This window comes from Salmo trutta, chromosome 28 (assembly GCF_901001165.1).
Source record: "Salmo trutta chromosome 28, fSalTru1.1, whole genome shotgun sequence".
Classification (NCBI taxonomy): Eukaryota; Metazoa; Chordata; class Actinopteri; order Salmoniformes; family Salmonidae; genus Salmo; species Salmo trutta.
This window is the reverse complement of record NC_042984.1, coordinates 560,325-582,443: the sequence shown is the minus strand read 5'-3', so window position 1 is coordinate 582,443 and position 22,119 is coordinate 560,325. Positions and strand designations below refer to the sequence as shown.

Sequence of the window (22,119 nt, the reverse complement as noted above, 5' to 3'; positions counted from 1 at the left end):
GTGTGCATGAACACCTAATAAACACAGCATCACTCACCAGCGCATCTTGTTGAAGTTCCAGAGGTGTCTGAGTCTCAGAACTCCTGTTAGAGAGAGAGAGAAGAGAGGAGGGAATATTTAAAAATATAAACATGAATATTGAAAATATACCTCTTGAATTTGGCAAAGTTTTCAATATATTGTTGCAAATGATATACTCTACGGGCATATCAAAGCTCTAGAGTGGGATCTGTGGTGGATGAATCAGAATTAGTTGGGGTAACATAGATAATTAAGATGTTTTATTAGTATAATATGCTTATGTGAGATACTTGTCATTAGAAAGTGTCCTTTGGACTCTGGTATCTTTCAGTTGCACGTTTCCCTTAGCTGGGGCTCAGTCACTTGGGGCCCAGAGAGGGGAGAGGTCAGACTTGTTTTTTACATGTCTCTGTTGCTATGCAGAATATCAGCAAGAGAGGAGGACAGAATGATATTGTCTTCATGTGAATGTGTCTTTACCTATTCTTAAACCATGTGAAGGGATGGCGTGATTAATGGGGAACCAATTATTTGTCTCCACAATGTCTGTGCGCAGGTCACTCCCCTCAGTGAGCTTGTCCAGGAGTGGGATCAAGAGGTGTCTTACTGAGGATGGACCTCTATGAGATAGCACTGACAGAGGAGATTTATGGTGTGTTTTGATAAGAACGCCTAAAAAGCATTCCAGAGGACATGAGCTAATGGTTCTGTTCTATACCGTACCAGGGAGGGACGGTTCTAAGGGGACCAGATACCGGTCTATATAATGAACCCTGTTGACATAGCAGTTACTGTCTGCTATGTTTTATGGATATCTGTCATATAAAACTTAACCTTTGTGAACTGTTACTAAGATCTGTGGTTTGTCAATGTACGTTGAAGGGGGTGTATCGTTGCTATAAAATATCTCTGCAGCCATTCTGTAATCACCTTCCTGGTTCATTCGAGAGAGTGCATTATTGAAGGTCAAAGAGGCTTTTGCAAAAGTATCTTAATTATTAAAAGATGTAGTTAACTCGGACTGGTGTGTTTAACTCTCCTCATTTGGTAATGCAGAAATTAGCCACCACAGATCTCTGCTACTTTTAGACTTATGATCCAATTAGTAAACATTCCCAAAAGAGTGAATGGGAAATGGATTCAAAATGGTCGCCCTCTGCTGGTGATTTGCAGGATGTGAATAGGAGGGATACTATGCTGGGCCGCATCGTTCTTTTCCCCCAACACAGTGAAGCCAAAACCACGGCCCGTTCAGAGGGCCGTTCTACAAAGCTTTGAGCGCTTCCCAAGTCCGGAGGTGAATATCACGTAGGGTGAAATTTCAGTCACTGATTAATAACATTTGCCCTTGTATTTCAAGAGTGAAAAATATAATAACATAATGTGGCAGACCGAGCTAGCCATTAACCTCCCTTAACGCTCAGACAGATTAATGTGGTGGACCGAGCTAGCCATTAACCTCCCTTAACGCTCAGACAGATTAATGTGGTGGACCGAGCTAGCCATTAACCTCCCTTAACGCTCAGACAGATTAATGTGGTGGACCGAGCTAGCCATTAACCTCCCTTAACGCTCAGACAGATTAATGTGGTGGACCGAGCTAGCCATTAACCTCCCTTAACGCTCAGACAGATTCAATGGCTGTAGCATAGCGTATTCGACTGAATGATTAGCTAATAAATATTTAAGAAATTATTAATAATAAGCATAAGCATTAACCTGATAGACTACTAATGATAATATAACAACTTTAAATACCGACCTAGTAATGTTGAGTACCCTCGGTTAACTTAGCTGACCTTCAATACAGGGAATTCAGCAGAGTTCTCTGAGACATTTTTACAGCTCTGAAAATAAATCCATGGGCAAATGTTACATGATAATAATCGGCTTACATTACAGCAGGCAGCTAATTGTTAAATTACACTTTCCATCCTTACCTTGGAAGGCCACTGTCTCGGCGCTGATCGCCTGTGAATGAGACAACGCTCGCTAGCCAATGGGAGCGTAGTAGAACACCCCTCTGAATAACGGGGCGTGGTTTTGGCTGAGTTGGGAAAAAGACGCTGCTGAGCCATAACTTCATAACTAACAGAGACCCCACTCTGGATGCCCATTAGTTCCTGCCAAGGCAGCAGCTACTCTTCCTGGGGTTTATTATGGATCCCCATTAGTTCCTGCCAAGGCAGCAGCTACTCTTCCTGGGGTTTATTATGGATCCCCATTAGTTCCTGCCAAGGCAGCAGCTACTCTTCCTGGGGTTTATTACGGATCCCCATTAGTTCCTGCCAAGGCAGCAGCTACTCTTCCTGGGGTTTATTACGGATGCCCATTAGTTCCTGCCAAGGCAGCAGCTACTCTTCCTGGGGTTTATTATGGATCCCATTAGTTCCTGCCAAGGCAGCAGCTACTCTTCCTGGGGTTTATTATGGATCCCCATTAGTTCCTGCCAAGGCAGCAGCTACTCTTCCTGGGGTTTATTACGGATCCCCATTAGTTCCTGCCAAGGCAGCAGCTACTCTTCCTGGGGTTTATTACGGATCCCCATTAGTTCCTGCCAAGGCAGCAGCTACTCTTCCAGGGGTTTATTATGGATCCGCATTAGTTCCTGCCAAGGCAGCAGCTACTCTTCCTGGGGTTTATTATGGATCCCTATTAGTTCCTGTCAAGGCAGCAGCTACTCTTCCTGGGGTTTATTATGGCTCCCCATTAGTTCCTGCCAAGGCAGCAGCTACTCTTCCTGGGGTTTATTATGGATCCCCATTAGTTCCTGCCAAGGCAGCAGCTACTCTTCCTGGGGTTTATTACGGATCCCCATTAGTTCCTGCCAAGGCAGCAGCTACTCTTCCTGGGGTTTATTACGGATCACCATTAGTTCCTGCCAAGGCAGCAGCAACTCTTCCTGTGGTTTATTACGGATCCCCATTAGTTCCTGCCAAGGCAGCAGCTACTCTTCCTGGGGTTTATTATGGATCCCCATTAGTTCCTGCCAAGGCAGCAGCTACTCTTCCTGGGGTTTATTACGGATCCCCATTAGTTCCTGCCAAGGCAGCAGCTACTCTTCCTGGGGTTTATTACGGATCCCCATTAGTTCCTGCCAAGGCGGCAGCTACTCTTCCTGGGGTTTATTATGGATCCCCATTAGTTCCTGCCAAGGCAGCAGCTACTCTTCCTGGGGTTTATTACGGATGCCCATTAGTTCCTGCCAAGGCAGCAGCTACTCTTCCTGGGGTTTATTATGGTACTGGAGGAAACAGGTACAAAAGTATCTATATCAACAGTAAAACGAGTCCTATATCGACATAACCTGAAAGACCGCTCAGCAAGGAAAAAGCCAATGCTCCAAAACCGCCATAAAAAAGCCAGACTACGGTTTGCAACTGCACATGGGGACAAAGATCATACTTTTTGGAGAAATGTCCTCTGGTCTGATGAAACAAAAATAGAACTGTTTGGCCATAATGACCATCGTTATGTTTAGAGGAAAAAGGGGGAGGCTTGCGAGCCGAAGACAACCATCCCAACCGTGAAGCACTGGGGTGGCAGCATCATGTTGTGGGGGTGCTTTGCTGCAGGAGGGACTGGTGCACTTCACAAAACAGATGGCATCATGACGTAGGAAAATTATGTGGATATATTGAAGCAACATCTCAAGACATCAGTCAGGAAGTTAAAGCTTGGTCTCAAATGGGTCTTCCAAATGGACAATGACCCCAAGCATACTTCCAAAGTTGTGGCAAAATGGCTTAAGGACAACAAAGTCAAGGTATTGGAGTGGCCATCACAAAGCCCTGACCTCAATCCCATAGAAAATGTGTGGACAGAACTGAAAAAGCTTGTGCGAGCAAGGAGGCCTACAAACCTGACTCAGTTACACCAGCTCTGTCAGGAGGAATGGGACAGAATTCACCCAACGTATTGTGGGAAGCTTGTGGAAGGCTACCCAAAACATTTGATCCAAATTAAACAATTTAAAGGCAATGCTACCAAATACTAATTGAGTGTATGTAAACTTCTGACCCACTGGGAATGTGATGAAAGAAATAAAAGCTGAAATAAATCCTTCTCTCTACTATTATTCTGACATTTCACATTCTTAAAATAAAGTGGTGATCCTAACTGACCTAAGACAGGGGATTTTTACTAGGATTAAATGTCAGGAATTGTGAAAAACTGAGTTTAAATGTATTTGGCTGAGGTGAATGTAAACTAACAACTTCAACTGCATAACAATCCTGCAATAACGAGGGGAAGGGGTTCTGGGTTTCTATCTCCTTTTTATCTAGTTGTAAGATCTCCGATCTGTTGTATTTGATTGTCACTCTCTCAGTATATCAGCCATGTGGATCCATTCTGCATCACCAATGCAGCCATAGGCCTACAGTATGATGACTTTACTAGCCTTATGGGCATGTGCAATGACCCCTGTCATCTTTACTAGCCTTATGGGCATGTGCAATGACCCCTGTCATCTTTACTAGCCTTATGGGCATGTGCAATGACCCCTGTCATCTTTACTAGCCTTATGGGCATGTGCAATGACCCCTGTCATCTTTACTAGCCTTATGGGCATATGCAATGACCCCTGTCATCTTTACTAGCCTTATGGGCATATGCAATGACCCCTGTCATCTTTACTAGCCTTATGGGCATGTGCAATGACCCCTGTCATCTTTACTAGCCTTATGGGCATGTGCAATGACCCCTGTCATCTTTACTAGCCTTATGGGCATATGCAATGACCCCTGTCATCTTTACTAGCCTTATGGGCATATGCAATGACCCCTGTCATCTTTACTAGCCTTATGGGCATGTGCAATGACCCCTGTCATCTTTACTAGCCTTATGGGCATATGCAATGACCCCTGTCATCTTTACTAGCCTTATGGGCATGTGCAATGACCCCTGTCATCTGAAGCAGAGAATAACTAAACTCACACACTGTTTTAAATGTTGAGCTAGCTATATGTTCTCAATGTAAAATGATACCAGTAGACAATGTACATTATACGAGGCTAACCATACAGCAGACTTTACACATAATGACATAATAAAATTGTTTAGTGCAAATCCAATCCTTGTAATTTAGGCACAGTAGCTAATAAGGAGATTACAATTACATGTAACATTTTATGATAATCATTATATTTTATTTAAATATTTTAGCAATGTTGCTTGCTAAATGATTGGAGTTGTTCCCATAGACAGACAGTACATGGTTGCTCAATGTATCACTGACCCTGGATAAGCTAGCGACTGGGCTAACATTAACTGTTTAGGTCAATAATATACTGTTTTTTAGGGAGGGTTGTTTTTTATTATTAGAATCATGAGAGAAATTGAACTAGCTAGTAGATAGCTAGTTATACCAGGTAGCTTACAAGTTTAGCTGACTTCTCATTGTGGCTAGCTACTTCTTGTCCCTCATGCTAGCCTGCACAGCTAACTATCACTCCAAAAGCATCAAGATTAAAGATATTGATATGACCAGCATTATAGGCCATTTCTTCCCTCTTCCTGCAGCTTCAGCTCATCTCGAAATAACAGAACTGCTGTGAAAACCAGTGTACTGCAGCACATTTCAATGGGTAACCCGCGTTCTAAAATGCTGTCTGTCACCAGTGTCCGTTTTGTTTACATTTTAAGGGCTTGCGATGTCATCCATTTACCTCCGTATTAAGTTTAATAATATATTGAAAAATGAGCCAAATGAAAGATGGTACATTTTCAATATTCATGTTGTTTTCCAATATTAACAAATTAATGTAATAAACATTTTTTTTTTATTGAAATACTACTCATTACAGAGCAAGCAGGTGTAATGGGAATTTTAATGTTTGTGCTTTTCTTATGAAACTAATTTCTGTGTTCTATTCATGTGCTGTTCTATAAACCAATTTCTATGTTCATGCAAGTGGCTGACTGTACAAATCACCTATCAGTAGCTGCAATTTGGCAGTACGACCAGAACCTTGTTTAGAGAACAAACGAAAGATCTCAGTTTCGAGACAAGCTGCCATGTGAGGTATTGGTCTGTCACATGTTATGAACCAGTATTGGTCTGTTACATGAATAGAACAAAACGGTAATGAATAATTAATGAATTATGCTAAATCATACAAATATAACTTGTCTGTGTACAGCCGTAGATAAGACAACTGCAGGGTCTGCCCAGGGAGAGCTCCTGATTGACATGTGTACTATGGTGCATTGAGTTGATTGGAACCTCTCCAGAACTCTGACAATAAACAATGATTCATTTAAGATTGACTTTGAGTGTGTAAGACTTTTTCCACAATACGGGGGAAGATTTATGTGACACCAATTTCTGCATTGTAACACCTATAGATGAAACATTATGGAGTCTTAAAGGAAGCCTGTAACACCTACAGATGAAACATTATGGAGTCTTAAAGGAGGCCTGTAACACCTACAGATGAAACATTATGGAGTCTTAAAGGAGGCCTCGGTCACATCCCACCTAGCCCAGAGAGGTTACAGGAGTCCTATAACACCTAGCCCAGAGAGGTTACAGGAGTCCTATAACACCTAGCCCAGAGAGGTTACAGGAGTCCTGTAACACCTAGCCCAGAGAGGTTACAGGAGTCCTGTAACACCTAGCCCTGAGAGATTACAGGAGGCCCGTAACACCTAGCCCAGAGAGGTTACAGGAGGCCTGTAACACCTAGCCCAGAGAGGTTACAGGAGGCCTGGGTACAACAGTGTCTTCAGAAAGTATTCAAGTAAGTATGTTGTATGTGTGGGGTACAGAGATGAGGTAGTCATAAATAAATCATGTTAAATACTATTACTGCACACAGAGTGATTCCAGTTATTATGTGACTTGTTCAGCACATCTTTACTCAAACATATTATAAATAAGAAAAGGGTTGAATACTTAGACTCAAGAGCTTCAAGATTTTCATTTATTTGTATTAATTTGTGAACATTTAAAAAAAAACATATTTCCACTTTGACATTATGGGGTATTGTGTGTAGACCAGTGACACAATCAATTTTAAATTCAGGCTGTAACACAATTTTTTGTTGTTGAAAAAAACAGAAGGCATTGTAAAGGCCAAAATCTCCAACTTTGATCAATTATTTCTCAATTATGCTTTTAGATACAAATGTCAAATATATGTCAACAATCCTTCCCCCAAAGGACCATTCTATGGAATACATTTTGGTGAAAATCCTCCAAATCACTGTCTTTTTTTTTGTCTGGGTTTCATATGGAATCACTCCATTGTAATGTGTGTCCTTACCCCAGAGGTGTGGGTCGTCCATGCAGGACTGGTGATTGGACAGTGTGATGAGGGGTGTGTCAGGTGGACGTTGGTCGATCAGGTCAAATAGAACATCCTGATTATGAACCGTAATACAGTTCAGATACTCTAGAGAGAGAGGAGAGAGAGAGTGTGTTAGGGGTGCCACGATTAATCTAATTCATGCTGTATAGCATGCTGTATAGCATGCTGTATAGCATGCTGTATAGCATGCTGTATAGCATGCTGTATAGCATGCTGTATAGCATGCGCATGCTGTATAGCATGCTGTATAGCATGCTGTATAGCATGCTGTATAGCATGCTGTATAGCATGCTGTATAGCATGCTGTATAGCATGCTGTATAGCATGCTGTATAGCATGCTGGCCAAACGCCAGCAGCATACCACCCTGCATACCACTTCTGGCTTGCTTCTGAAGCTAAGCAGGGTTGGTCCTGGTCAGTCCCTGGATGAGAGACCAGATGCTGCTGGAAGAGGTGTTGGAGGGCCAGTAGGAGGCACTCTAACCTCTGGTCTAAAATAAAATATCCCAATGCCCCAGGGCAGTGATTGGTGTCCTGGCTAAATTCCCAATCTGGTCCTCAAACCATCACAGTCACCTAATAATCCCCAGTTTACAATTGGCTCATTTCTCCCCTGTAACGGTTCCCCAGGTCGTTGCTGTAAATGAGAACGTGCTTTACACCTCAGTTAGATGCTGGTGAGGAGAGAAAGGGCTTTACACCTCAGTGAGGAGAACAAGGGCTTTACCAAAGACAGTACAGTATGAGGTTTAGAAACTCTGTGGCTTTCCCTCGTGAGTGCTGCTAACGAGAACGTTGATTTGGTGCCAAAGATCTTCAGTGGTATGACATTATTTCAGCTACAGGAAAACCCATGTCAACCAAGTAGTGGAGACAACACATGGACTTAATCATTTGAAGAATAAACATCCCCTACGTTACAACGATTGCATGGTAAAAAAAAAAAAAGTGCCCAAGAGCAGCTCAGCCACAACCAGCCATCTACATTAAACAGACACTGACCACCGATGTGTTTCCAAGTGTAACACACCTACCAAAAAAACATCCTGTAGACACACAGAAATCACAGAGGCTATAACCTATCACATAGTCATGGTTCCTGTTTACACAGTCAACAAAGACTGCTGCAAGAAGATGATTAAAAAGCTGGAGATACAAGATTCCAGCTCACAAATAAGTCGTCATCCCAACACTGTATAATAAAATGAAGAGAGAAGTTGAAACATGTCGCGTTGAATAGATTCCAATGTGTTGGACATAGTAGGCTACGTGATACATGTTAATAAGGCACTTTGACTTATAATTTCCATTCTAATAATGATTGAGCCTAGTTATACATAATTACACAATCATATGCTTCCTATTCAATCTGCAGCCAATGGCTACCTGAATAAATAATGATTCATTATTATTTAAGAACTCATAAATGGTTAAATAGGAAATAGGAAGTCATAATGCTGTTAGTTCATGAATGAATAACTGCTGCACTTATAGCACACCATATTTTGGTGATCATGAAAAAAAATGTAAATGTAATATGTAAGTGTAATACTGTTATCTTCCCTGTGGCTCAGTTGGTAGAGCATGGTGTCTGCAACGCCAGGGTTGTGGGTTCGATTCCCACGGGGGGCCAGGACAAAAAAATATATAATAATAATAAATGTATGCATTCACTACTGCAAGTCGCTCTGGATAAGAGTGTCTGCTAAATGACTAAAATGTAAATGTAAAATCTATTATATATAGCCTATTACAATGTTGGAAAATATTTGTTTCATTTGGTTTTGTATTCAGTTAGCACAGTAAGCATTTCACTATAAGGTCTACACTTGTTGTATTCGGCTCATGTGACAAATAAAACTTGATTTGATTTATTCATTCACATGATCTCATTGTAGAAGATGTTCTCTATCCTGACACTTGATTTCTCATTTTAGTCATTTAGCAGACGCTCTTATCCAGAGCGACTTACAGTAGTGAATGCATACATTTCATACATTTTTTTCTCCGTACTGGTCCCCCGTGGGAATCGAACCCACAACCCTGGCGTTGCAAACACCATGCTCTACCAACTGAGCCACACGGGACCATTTTACCAAGTTTAACCCAAGTCTTTTGAAAATCGCAATTCATAATTGCAATATCTAGCCCCCCCAAAAAACGATATTTTGTCCAAATCGTGCAGCCCGAGTGTGTGTGGTTACTCACTGGTCCAGAAGTAGCTGTATGAGCCCACCACGCCCATGACCAGGGTGCTGGTCACCTTCCAGGCCAACTGCGGGCACTGTGGGAACGGCCATTTCACCTCCAGGGGCATCGCTGCTCACCGACCGTACACACATCCACCTGGAGCACAGTATGAGAAACATACCATCTTATAACTAGCAGACAGTATAGATGAGCTACTCTCATTACTGCAGAATGGAAGCTAAATAGCTAGCGGAATCTTTAGCAGTATTGAATAGAATAAAAGTATTGCATGCTATAGATCATACATCATTGGCATAGACTCATGGATTGTGATTGTTTGGTTTGTCAACAGAACACAGCTTTCCACATGTTGTCTCTGCTAGCTTCCCGTCCAAGTAAAAAGGTGGAAGCTTTAAAAAAACAAACACTCAAAAGCAGTTTAATACACGGATCTTGTTTCATATGACGGTTTTATACTAAGTCTGCACTGTTTTTCTAAGCGTAGTAATGACTTGTGATCAAAGTTAAGTCCCATCCTCACCTTATGCTTTCAGTTGATCACTAGCAAGTTCGAAGAACCCGGAAAAAGGCCCCGTTCTGCTATGGATTGTGGGAGCTGTAGTTCATTACGTCTAACGAATTTAAGCGACATTTCTGAATCGATGTAAACAAATGGTTGTTGTGTGTGTGTTTCTTTCCATCTACTCATTGATGCTTTGAAACGACGTCTGTTCCTTCATTTCCCCTCATTCCATCTCCACCACTGATATATAATCAAAGACAGGATGAAGATAGTCCGAAACTGCTTTTCCAATAGAAATCCCCGACACGCTTGTAGGCGATGTAATGGCGCCTAACTGCGCATGTCGCAAATCAGAGGCACTGCTTTGATATAAAGTTGTTTTTGACGAAAATGATAACGTGTCAGTTTGTCACTTTCATAAGGTTGGAGGAATAACATGTTAAACTACTTAATACATCTAGGTTGTGCCTTTAGATTTTCAGAAAATGAACAACTAATTAAGATTGTTTCAGTAATCTCATTGACTTCTGTAACCCGGCCTGGTCTGTTCGGCATTTTGCGCCAGTGATCCCCGGAAGCGCCTCAGGGTTTAGAAACTATGCGTTATCATTATCAAGATCAGTGTCTCGTCAACAACACTGGAAAAAGTACTTCCAGGTCACGGAATTTCGGAAACGTTTCAAATAAAAGTCCCCCGCGTAATAGTAGAAACGTGTCAATAACCTGTATTTATTCATGATATATGACAAAATAATTGTCTACAAATTAACAATGATTCATAGTTGTTCATAATTAAGTTACATTTGCATTAAATGTGGGTTTTAAAACATTTTTCAAGGTCAAATAAATGATCCATTGCGAATCACTGTATATGGAAAACATATTGGCTTGTAGAGGAAAAACCATTGTGGCTGCCGCAGTAAAAATAGGGTCTGTAGAATCTATATGTGGTGTCATTTCACAGGGCTCTGAATAATACGCAGTGTTGCAGGCCATTTACTCATCCCATTTAGTTGTATATTTTGTTGCCTTTATTTAACTAGGCAAGTCAGTTAAGAACAAATTCTTATTTTCAATGACGGTCTGCGTTGTTCAGAGGCAGAACGACAGATTTTTACCTTGTCAGCTCGGGGGATTCAATCTTGCAACCTCTCGGTTACTAGTCCAACGCTCTAACCACTAGGCTACCTGCCTCTAACCACTAGGCTACCTGCCTCTAACCACTAGGCTACCTGCCTCTAACCACTAGGCTACCTGCCTCTCTAACCACTAGGCTACCTGCCTCCTCTAACCACTAGGCTACCTGCCTCCTCTAACCACTAGGCTACCTACCGCCTCTACGCTCTAACCACTAGGCTACCTGCTCTAACCACTAGGCTACCTGCCTCTAACCACTAGGCTACCTGCCTCTAACCACTAGGCTACCTGCCTCCTCTAACCACTAGGCTACCTGCCTCCTCTAACCACTAGGCTACCTGCCTCCTCTAACCACTAGGCTACCTGCCTCCTCTAACCACTAGGCTACCTGCCTCTAACCACTAGGCTACCTGCCTCTCTAACCACTAGGCTACCTGCCTCCTCTAACCACTAGGCTACCTGCCTCCTCTAACCACTAGGCTACCTACCGCCTCTACGCTCTAACCACTAGGCTACCTGCTCTAACCACTAGGCTACCTGCCTCTAACCACTAGGCTACCTGCCTCTAACCACTAGGCTACCTGCCTCCTCTAACCACTAGGCTACCTGCCTCCTCTAACCACTAGGCTACCTGCCTCCTCTAACCACTAGGCTACCTGCCTCCTCTAACCACTAGGCTACCTGCCTCTAACCACTAGGCTACCTACCGCCTCGCCACTCTAACCACTAGGCTACCTGCCTCTAACCACTAGGCTACCTGCCGTCCCTCCACTCTAACCACTAGGCTACCTGCCGTCCCTTCACTCTAACCACTAGGCTACCTACCGCCTCTCCACTCTAACCACTAGGCTACCTGTCTCTAACCACTAGGCTACCTGCCTCTAACCACTAGGCTACCTGCCTCTAACCACTAGGCTACCTACCGCCTCGCCACTCTAACCACTAGGCTACCTGCCTCTAACCACTAGGCTACCTGCCGCCCCTCCACTCTAACCACTAGGCTACCTGCCGTCCCTTCACTCTAACCACTAGGCTACCTACCGCCCCTACACTCTAACCACTAGGCTACCTGCCGCCCCTCCACTCTAACCACTAGGCTACCTGCCGCCCCTCCACTCTAACCACTAGGCTACCTACCTCCTCTCCACTCTAACCACTAGGCTACCTGCCGTCCCTTCACTCTAACCACTAGGCTACCTACCGCCTCTCCACTCTAACCACTAGGCTACCTGCCTCTAACCACTAGGCTACCTGCCTCTAACCACTAGGCTACCTACCGCCTCGCCACTCTAACCACTAGGCTACCTGCCTCTAACCACTAGGCTACCTGCCGTCCCTCCACTCTAACCACTAGGCTACCTGCCGTCCCTTCACTCTAACCACTAGGCTACCTGCCGTCCCTCCACTCTAACCACTAGGCTACCTGCCGTCCCTCCACTCTAACCACTAGGCTACCTGCCGCCTCTCCACTCTAACCACTAGGCTACCTGCCGTCCCTCCACTCTAACCACTAGGCTACCTGCCTCTAACCACTAGGCTACCTACCGCCTCTCCACTCTAACCACTAGGCTACCTTCCTCTAACCACTAGGCTACCTGCCGTCCCTCCACTCTAACCATTAGGCTACCTGCCGTCCCTCCATTCTAACCACTAGGCTACCTACCTCCTCTCCACTCTAACCACTAGGCTACCTGCCGTCCCTCCACTCTAACCACTAGGCTACCTACCGCCTCTCTACTCTAACCACTAGGCTACCTGCCGCCTGAATAATATAGAGAGTTACAGGCCTTTTACTCCTCCCATTCCATTGGCCACAATGCGAATCACACCATACAGTATACATTCTACATGTAACAGTGTAGGTTCCGTCCCTCTCTTCGCCCCAACCCGGGCTCGAACCAGGGACCCTTGCACACATCAACAACTGACACCCCACGAAGCATCGTTACCCATCGCGCCACAAAAGCTGCGGCCCTTGCAACGCAAGGGGAAACCCTACTTCAAGTCTCAGAGCGAGTGACGTCACCGATTGAAACGCTATTAGCGCGCACCCGCTAACTAACTAGCCATTTCACATCGGTTACACTACTATTACACACCCTACTGAGTATTTCCTACAATTCATTTATATCGTCAAAAATAATAGTTTTTCCTGTACAGTGCTATATTTGTACAGTATATTGTCCAAGCACCCTATTTTAATGAAGCTGTTTGACCCCAGTAAAAGGTCAGAGCACTATGAGATGACACCATATATATATTCTACACACCCTACTGAGAATTCTCAATACTTTCACATCACCACATAGAGCAGTTTTTTTCTCTCTATTCACGAAATGCTGTATTTTTTGGGTGGGGGGTTATTTAATTTCTTTTCCTTGATGTAGTTTTAATTTTGTAATGTTATTTTAACATGCACTATGCAAAGCTGCAAATATGATTTTGTATCATACAAATACAAGCATTTCGCTACACTTGCATTAACACCTGCTAACCATGTGTATGTGACAAATAAATTTGATTTGAATAGCGTTTTACCGCAGACTTTTATTTTGTAGGCAAAATCAGGAAACCGGAAGTCTTAATGCTGCTGCCATAACGCTCATGGTATAAATACCGAGCTCCACCTCTAGACTTCTGGTATGGGTGAAATGCATGATGGGTGGAAGAGAGTTTCACTCTGGTTAATGACATAAGTATGCTAAAGGTGAGAGCAGTCAGTGTCCTTTGAAAGCTCCTCCAGCCATAGACTCAGGAAATAGGGGACGGTGGACCAAAACTGCCGTAGTTAGAATTAAATGAATAAATAAATGCACAGATAAATAGAAAAATACTTTAAGAAATAAATATATACACACATAAATAGGAAGATAAATGCACATATAAATAAATACATGGATGAATGATTGCACACATAAATATATAAATAATAATTTATCCCTTTCTTTTTATTCATTTATATAATTTCTTTATTTATTTCTGTATTTCTTCCTCAAACAGGATAATGAGGGGGTGTCAATCAAACTTATGTGGGTGGTATCTAACACACCATTGGTTGATCAATGCCAGTATGTGTTCAGTATGACAGAACATGTTTAAAGGCCATGTTTTATATTAGCACCACCCAAAAAGAGCAGATTGCGTAGAGAGTATTGGATATTCAGGAAATGGAATGTGTGGGAATAGATATATGTAGAAATAGGGATAACATTGTAATAGTTTATTTATATAACCCCTGCTAACCCCTCATCTTATCAGTTAGAAGGGATTGGCCAGAAGAATGATTAACACAGAGAGAGGAGGGAGATATGGCCAGAAGAATGATTAACACAGAGAGAGGAGGGAGACATGGCCAGAAGAATGATTAACACAGAGAGAGAGAAGGGAGACATGGCCAGAAGAATGATTAACACAGAGAGAAAAGGGAGACATGGCCAGAAGAATGATTAACACAGAGAGAGAGAAGGGAGACATGGCCAGAAGAATGATTAACACAGAGAGGAGGGAGACATGGCCAGAAGAATGATTAACACAGAGAGAGGAGGGAGACATGGCCAGAAGAATGATTAACACAGAGAGGAGGGAGACATGGCCAGAAGAATGATTAACACAGAGAGAGGAGGGAGACATGGACAGAAGAATGATTAACACAGAGAGAGAGAAGGGAGACCTGGCCAGAAGAATGATTAACACAGAGAGAGAAGGGAGACATGGCCAGAAGAATGATTAACACAGAGAGAGAGAAGGGAGACATGGCCAGAAGAATGATTAACACAGAGAGAGAGAAGGGAGACATGGCCAGAAGAATGATTAACACAGAGAGAAAAGGGAGACATGGCCAGAAGAATGATTAACACAGAGAGAGAAGGGAGACATGGCCAGAAGAATGATTAACACAGAGAGAGAAGGGAGACATGGCCAGAAGAATGATTAACACAGAGAGGAGGGAGACATGGCCAGAAGAATGATTAACACAGAGAGAGAAGGGAGACATGGCCAGAAGAATGATTAACACAGAGAGAAGGGAGACATGGCCAGAAGAATGATTAACACAGAGAGAGAAGGGAGACATGGCCAGAAGAATGATTAACACAGAGAGAGAGAAGGGAGACATGGCCAGAAGAATGATTAACACAGAGAGAGAGAAGGGAGACATGGCCAGAAGAATGATTAACACAGAGAGAGAGAAGGGAGACATGGCCAGAAGAATGATTAACACAGAGAGAGAGAAGGGAGACATGGCCAGAAGAATGATTAACACAGAGAGAGAGAAGGGAGACATGGCCAGAAGAATGATTAACACAGAAAGAAGGGAGGCATGGCCAGAAGAATGATTAACACAGAGAGAAGGGAGACATGGCCAGAAGAATGATTAACACAGAGAGAGAGAGGAGGGAGACATGGCCAGAAGAATGATTAACACAGAGAGAGAAGGGAGACATGGCCAGAAGAATGATTAACACAGAGAGGAGGGAGACATGGCCAGAAGAATGATTAACACAGAGAGGAGGGAGACATGGCCAGAAGAATGATTAACACAGAGAGAGAAGAGAGACATGGCCAGAAGAATGATTAACACAGAGAGAGGAGGGAGACATGGCCAGAAGAATGATTAACACAGAGGGAGAAGAGAGACATGGCCAGAAGAATGATTAACACAGAGAGAGGAGGGAGACATGGCCAGAAGAATGATTAACACAGAGGGAGAAGAGAGACATTGCCGGCAGGAATTTTGCTCCACTATTGGTACAGGGACTGAAATTGGTGCGGTTTGGAAAATGTTTTAAAAAATGAAAGGTCACAGCTGTGTCAAGTAAAGAAAAGGCAGATGTTCTAGGTGGTGCGTTTGCAGCGGTTCATAGATGTGAGTTCCTGTGTGATGAGAGTAAGAGGAGACAGGGAAAAGTTAAAGAAAAAAAGCGGAGTCAGGAGAAGCTATGGATGCAGAGTTCTCTATTTTTAAGATGATGATGTTGAAGGGCTGCAGGCGGACTGCTCCTAGAGAAGATAGGCTGTGTTATGTGGTGTTTAATGCATTGGGCAGTGTGTTGGAAGGAGTGTTAGGGTTGTATAGTAAGTAGTGGAGGCCTGGGGTAATACCTGCTGGGTTATGTGGTGTTTCAGCATGCATTGGGCCTGGGGTAATACCTGCTGGGTTATGTGGTGTTTCATGCGTTGGGCCTGGGGTAATACCTGCTGGGTTATGTGGTGTTTCAGCATGCATTGGGCCTGGGGTAATACCTGCTGGGTTATGTGGTGTTTAATGCATTGGGCCTGGGGTAATACCTGCTGGGTTATGTGGTGTTTAATGCATTGGGCCTGGGGTAATACCTGCTGGGTTATGTGGTGTTTCAGCATGCATTGGGCCTGGGGTAATACCTGCTGGGTTATGTGGTGTTTAATGCGTTGGACAGTGTGTTGGAAGGAGTGTTGGGGTTGTATAGTAAGTATTGGAGGCCTGGGGTAATACCTGCTGGGTTATGTGGTGTTTCAGCATGCATTGGGCCTGGGGTAATACCTGCTGGGTTATGTGGTGTTTAATGCGTTGGACAGTGTGTTGGAAGGAGTGTTGGGGTTGTATAGTAAGTATTGGAGGCCTGGGGTAATACCTGCTGGGTTATGTGGTGTTTAATGCGTTGGACAGTGTGTTGGAAGGAGTGTTGGGGTTGTATAGTAAGTATTGGAGGCCTGGGGTAATACCTGCTGGGTTATGTGGTGTTTAATGCGTTGGACAGTGTGTTGGAAGGAGTGTTGGGGTTGTATAGTAAGTATTGGAGGCCTGGGGTAATACCTGCTGGGTTATGTGGTGTTTAATGCGTTGGACAGTGTGTTGGAAGGAGTGTTGGGGTTGTATAGTAAGTATTGGAGGCCTGGGGTAATACCTGCTGGGTTGAAAGGTGCGGTGGTGAAAGATTCCTCTGGGGCAGGTAGTTCCAGGCCTATCGCGCTGACATCCAACATGTGTGATTATGATTATTTAGTTTTTAATTTTAGGGGTGGATCAGCTTAATATTACAGATAGATTGTTGCTTCCATCAATGTAATTGTCTGCATCATTTCCAATGCCCAATATGTTTTTTTGGTAAAGATATATATCCATATACATACACATATGCATACATACACATATATACATGCACATACCTATATAGACATACATATACACATATATACATACACATACCTATATAGACATACATATACACATATATACATACACATACCTATATAGACATACATATACACATATATACATACACATACCTATATAGACATACATATACACATATATACATACACATACCTATATAGACATACATATACACATATATACATACACATACCTATATAGACATGCATATACACATATATACATACACATACCTATATAGACATACATATACACATATATACATACACACACCTATATAGACATACATATACACATATATACACACATACTTATATAGACATACATACTTTTTTTAGAATATACCTTTATTATTCCCCAAACCCTACCACCCTTCCCCCAACTGGAGTAAACTAATAAACAATAGCACTTAGGCTTCTATCTTCAGTTTATACATCTTATACACATTTTACAGACACAATCTATTTTACAATAGTTATATTTTGTTTGGTTTTAGTCTTTTCTCTATTTCTGATGTGTATCCAGTTTGATTTATATTTGTAACTATGTTATTTCACAACATTTCTGAACCTATATACATTTTACAGACCACCGTATGTTTTACATTGGTTATCTTGTTATTAGTCCCACCCTTCAGCTCCATTCAACCCCTCCCATCTATCCATCAACACCATCCATATTGGATTTCTATTTGCCATATATTTTTCAACTGTGCTGTGATGCTTCACAAAAGTACTGAACCTTTCTATTCTCATAGCTTCTACAGATTGTAAATTAAAAATATATTTTTTTGCAAAAATAATTATCATATTATTGATTGACTATGGCTTTTCAAATCACCCAGTATTGCTATCTGCAGTGTTAGTTCTAGGTAAATGTTGCAATTCTTCAGCCATTCCTGGACCTGTGACCAAAAACGAGCTCCATATGGACAGTACCAGAACAAATGATCTAATGACTCTGCTTCCTCACAGCAAAATCTGTAGAGCTGGGAAGATTGTATCCAAAATATATATAACATTCTATTAGTTGCTAGAATTTTGTATAGTAATTTAAATTGAAAAATTAGAAATGTTGAATCCGGCGTTGTTTTGCGTATCAATTCATAAACCATGTGCCGTGGAATGGGTACATCGAAAATCTCTTCCCAACTATTTTGCAATTTATATGGCACAGCTGTCAGTTTTTTGGTCCTTAATTGAAATTGGTATATGTTTTTATATTTCACACTTTTCTTTAACCAATTATGGTCTTTAATGTAGACATAGAAGTTCCTTACTTTTCCCCCCTTCCACATGCCTCTTCCATTTTTGTGGTAATGCTGCAATTAGTTGGTTGTAATTTTGGGTAGAGCAGACATTTCCATATGTCTGTGTTAGCTGCATGTGTGACATAACTCCACCAGTCCTATTTATGATATCATTCACTAAAATTATACCTTTTTTTTAATCAATTAGTATATTTGAGTTTAACCACAATATTTGTTGTATTATTTGTTCTGTCTTTTCAGGTGGATTAAACTGAAATTCCAACCAACTTTCTAAGGCTTGTTTTAAAAAAATAACGATATTTTGGAAATTATTTCCTTTTCAAACAACCGAAAGTGAGCAGTTGTAATCTGAATAAAGGGAAAAAGGCCATTCTTGAACATGGGATGAGACATTCCTACCAATTTACTAGAGAACCAGTTTGGATTTAAGTCTAACTTTTGTATGACTGATGCCTTTAGTGAGAGGTCTAATGCTTTAATATTTAATCATTTCTGCGCTCCGAATTCATATTCGTTATATAAATAGGCCCTTTAAATTTTGTCTGGCTTGTCATTTCAAATAAAATTGAATATTTTTTGTTCATAAAGTTTAAAAAGCAGGTCACTAGGTGTAGGCAAAACCATAAGCAAAAGGTAAACTGTGATATGTCTAAAGAGTTAATCAGGGTGATTTTTCCACAAGTAGAAAGGTATTTTCCTTTCCATGGTAGCAAGATTTTATCTATTTTTGCTAACTTTCTGTAAAAATATATTGTAGTGAGATCATTTCTTTCTTTTGGGATTTGTATACCGAGTATGTCCACATCTCCGTCAGGCCATTTTATTGGTGAACATCACGGTAATGTAAAAGTTGTATTTTTTAGTGATCCAATATGTAATATTGTAATATAATCCACTGATCATAATTTGGTTTTAATCCAGAGAGGTCAGCAAAAGTATCTAGATCCTCTATGAGGCCGTGGAGGGATTCTAATTGTGGTTTTAAAAGAAAACATGAATCATCAGCGTACAATGACACCTTTGTTTTTAAGCCACGGATTTCTAATCCCTTAATATTATTGGATCTAATTTTAACAGCTTACATTTTGATGGCAATAATAAATAGATATGCCGATAGTGGACAACCTTGTTTTACTCCTCTAGATAGTTTAAAACTTTCTGAGATGTAGCCATTATTTACTATTTTACACCTAGGGTTACTATACATACATTTAACCCATTTTATAAGAGATTCCCCAAAATTGAAATATTCTAGGTATTTATATATAAACTTCAGCCGTACTTTATCAAAAGCCTTTTCAAAATCAGCAATAAAAACCAGGCCTGGTGTCCCCGATATTTCATAGTATTCTATTGTTTCCAGTACTTGTCTTATATTATCTCCAATGTATCGTCCATGTAAAAAACCTGTCTGATTAGGATGAATAATATCTGACAATACTTTTTTAATTCTATGCGCCAAGCATTTAGCTAGGATTTTTGCATCACAACACTGAAGTGTAAGAGGCCTCCAATTTTTTAAATGGACTGGATCTTTATATATACCACTTGAGTCCTGTTTCAGTAATAATGATATCAGACCTTCTTGTTGCGTGTCCAATAATCTACTGTTTATATAGGAGTGGTTATAACATGCTAATAATGGTCATCCGAGTATATCAAAAAAAGTTGTGTATACTTCCACTGGTATACCATCCAGCCCTGGAGTTTGGTATACTTCCACTGGTATGCCATCCATCCCTGGAGTTTGGTATACCTCCACTGGAATGCCCTCCAGCCCTGGAGTTTAGTATACCTCCACTGGTATGCCATCCAGCCCTGGAGTTTGGTATACCTCCACTGGAATGCCCTCCAGCCCTGGAGTTTGGTGTACCTCCACTGGTATGCCATCCAGCCCTGGAGTTTGGTATACCTCCACTGGAATGCCCTCCAGCCCTGGAGTTTGGTGTACCTCCACTGGTATACCATCCAGCCCAGGGTCCTTAGCTTAGTGATGAGCTTTGAGGGCACTATGGTGTTGAACGCTGAGCTGTAGTCATTCTCACATAGGTGTTCCTTTTGTCCAGTTGGGAAAGGGCAGTGTGGAGTGCAATAGAGATTGCATCATCTGTGGATCTGTTGGGGCGGTATGCAATTTGTAGTGGGTCTAGGGTTTCTGGGATAATGGTGTTGATGTGAGCCATGACCAGCCTTTCAAAGCACTTCATGGCTACAGATGTGAGTGATACGGTCGGTAGTCATTTAGGCAGGTTGCCTTAGTGTTCTTGGGCACAGGGACTATGGTGGTCTGCTGGAAACATGTTGGTATTACAAACTCAGACAGGGAGAGATTGAAAATGTCAGTGAAGACACTTGCCAGTTGGTCAGCGCATGCTTGGCGTACAAGTCCTGGTGATCCGTCTGGTCCTGCGGCCTTGTGAATGTTGACCTGTTTAAAGGTCTTACTCACATCGGCTACTGAGAGTGTGATCACACAGTCGTCTGGAACAGCTGATGCTCTCATGCATGCTTCAGAGTTGCTTGCCTCGAAGCGAGCATAGAAGTAATTTAGCTCATCTGGTTGTCTCATGTCACTGGGCAACTCGTGGCTTTGCTTCCCTTTGTAGTCTGTAAAAGTTTGCAAGCCCTGCAACATCCGACGAGCGTCAGAGCCGGTGTAGTATGATTCAATCTTAGTCCTGTATTGATGCTATGCCTGTTTTATGGTTAGTCAGAGGGCATAGCGGGATTTCTTATAAGCTTTCGGGTTAGAGTCCCGCTCCTTGAAAGCGGCAGCTCTACCCTTTAGCTCAGTGCAGATGTTGCCTGTAATCCATTGCTTCTGGTTGCGGTATGTACGTACAGTCACTGTGGGGACGACGTCATCGATGCTGACACTAAGACTAAGACCACACTCAATGAGCTGTATATGGTGGGATATCCCAGAAGGTCTACCCCGGGGGGTGGTAATAGAGGGGAGGTAAGTGATGCAACGTTGGCTCCCTCTGCTATGAGTACACGAGCTGGGCACCCCGACACGGACAGCTCCAAGTGGAGGTAATTAGGGGAAATTGCCAACCAGCCATGGAGGCCACATAAAAGGAGCACTGTGCCACATCGCGAGAGAGAACCAGGAGAGACAGACACCAAGCGAAAGGAGAGAAGAAGGACGGAGTCAAACCTACGTGATTGTCTTTGTTGTGTTTATTTTATGTCCTAGTAAAGTTGTGTTTGCGGACTTAAACCGCCCTGTCACTGTGTTAATCTCTGCACTCTCAATCCAACACCCCACCGTTTACCACAAAGGCCATAAGCCGCACAAACCGCACAGCAGCACGTAAACAAGTCTACTTACTGAGGAAGCCAGTGACTGAGGTGATGTAATCCTCAATGCCATCGGAAGAATCCCAGAACAAATTTCAGTCTGTGCTGAAAATTAGTCCTGTAGCTTGGCATCTGCGTCATCTGACCACTTCTTTATTGACCGAGTCACCGGTGCTACCTGCTTTAGTTTTTGCTTGAAAGCAGGAATCA

At 42.4% G+C, this 22,119-nt stretch overlaps 1 protein-coding gene across 3 annotated transcripts in view; it reads right to left on the bottom strand.

Annotated features, from left to right (window-relative positions):
• Nucleotides 1–10,616, bottom strand: part of tafazzin (tafazzin, phospholipid-lysophospholipid transacylase) — a 38,888-nt gene extending 28,272 nt beyond the window's left edge. For 2 of the 3 annotated variants that reach the window (XM_029718232.1, XM_029718231.1), the window contains exons 1-4: nucleotides 10,067–10,615; nucleotides 9,544–9,681; nucleotides 7,290–7,418; nucleotides 38–83 (exon numbers count right to left, since the gene is read on the bottom strand). In XM_029718232.1, coding sequence (XP_029574092.1) covers nucleotides 38–83; nucleotides 7,290–7,418; nucleotides 9,544–9,652 — 284 coding nt within the window. In that variant the 5' untranslated portion in view covers nucleotides 9,653–9,681; nucleotides 10,067–10,615. Of the gene's footprint in view, nucleotides 1–37; nucleotides 84–7,289; nucleotides 7,419–9,543; nucleotides 9,682–10,066 lie in introns of all 3 variants that reach the window. The other variant, XM_029718230.1, reaches the window with a different exon arrangement.
• Between the last annotated feature and the right edge of the window lie 11,503 nt (nucleotides 10,617–22,119).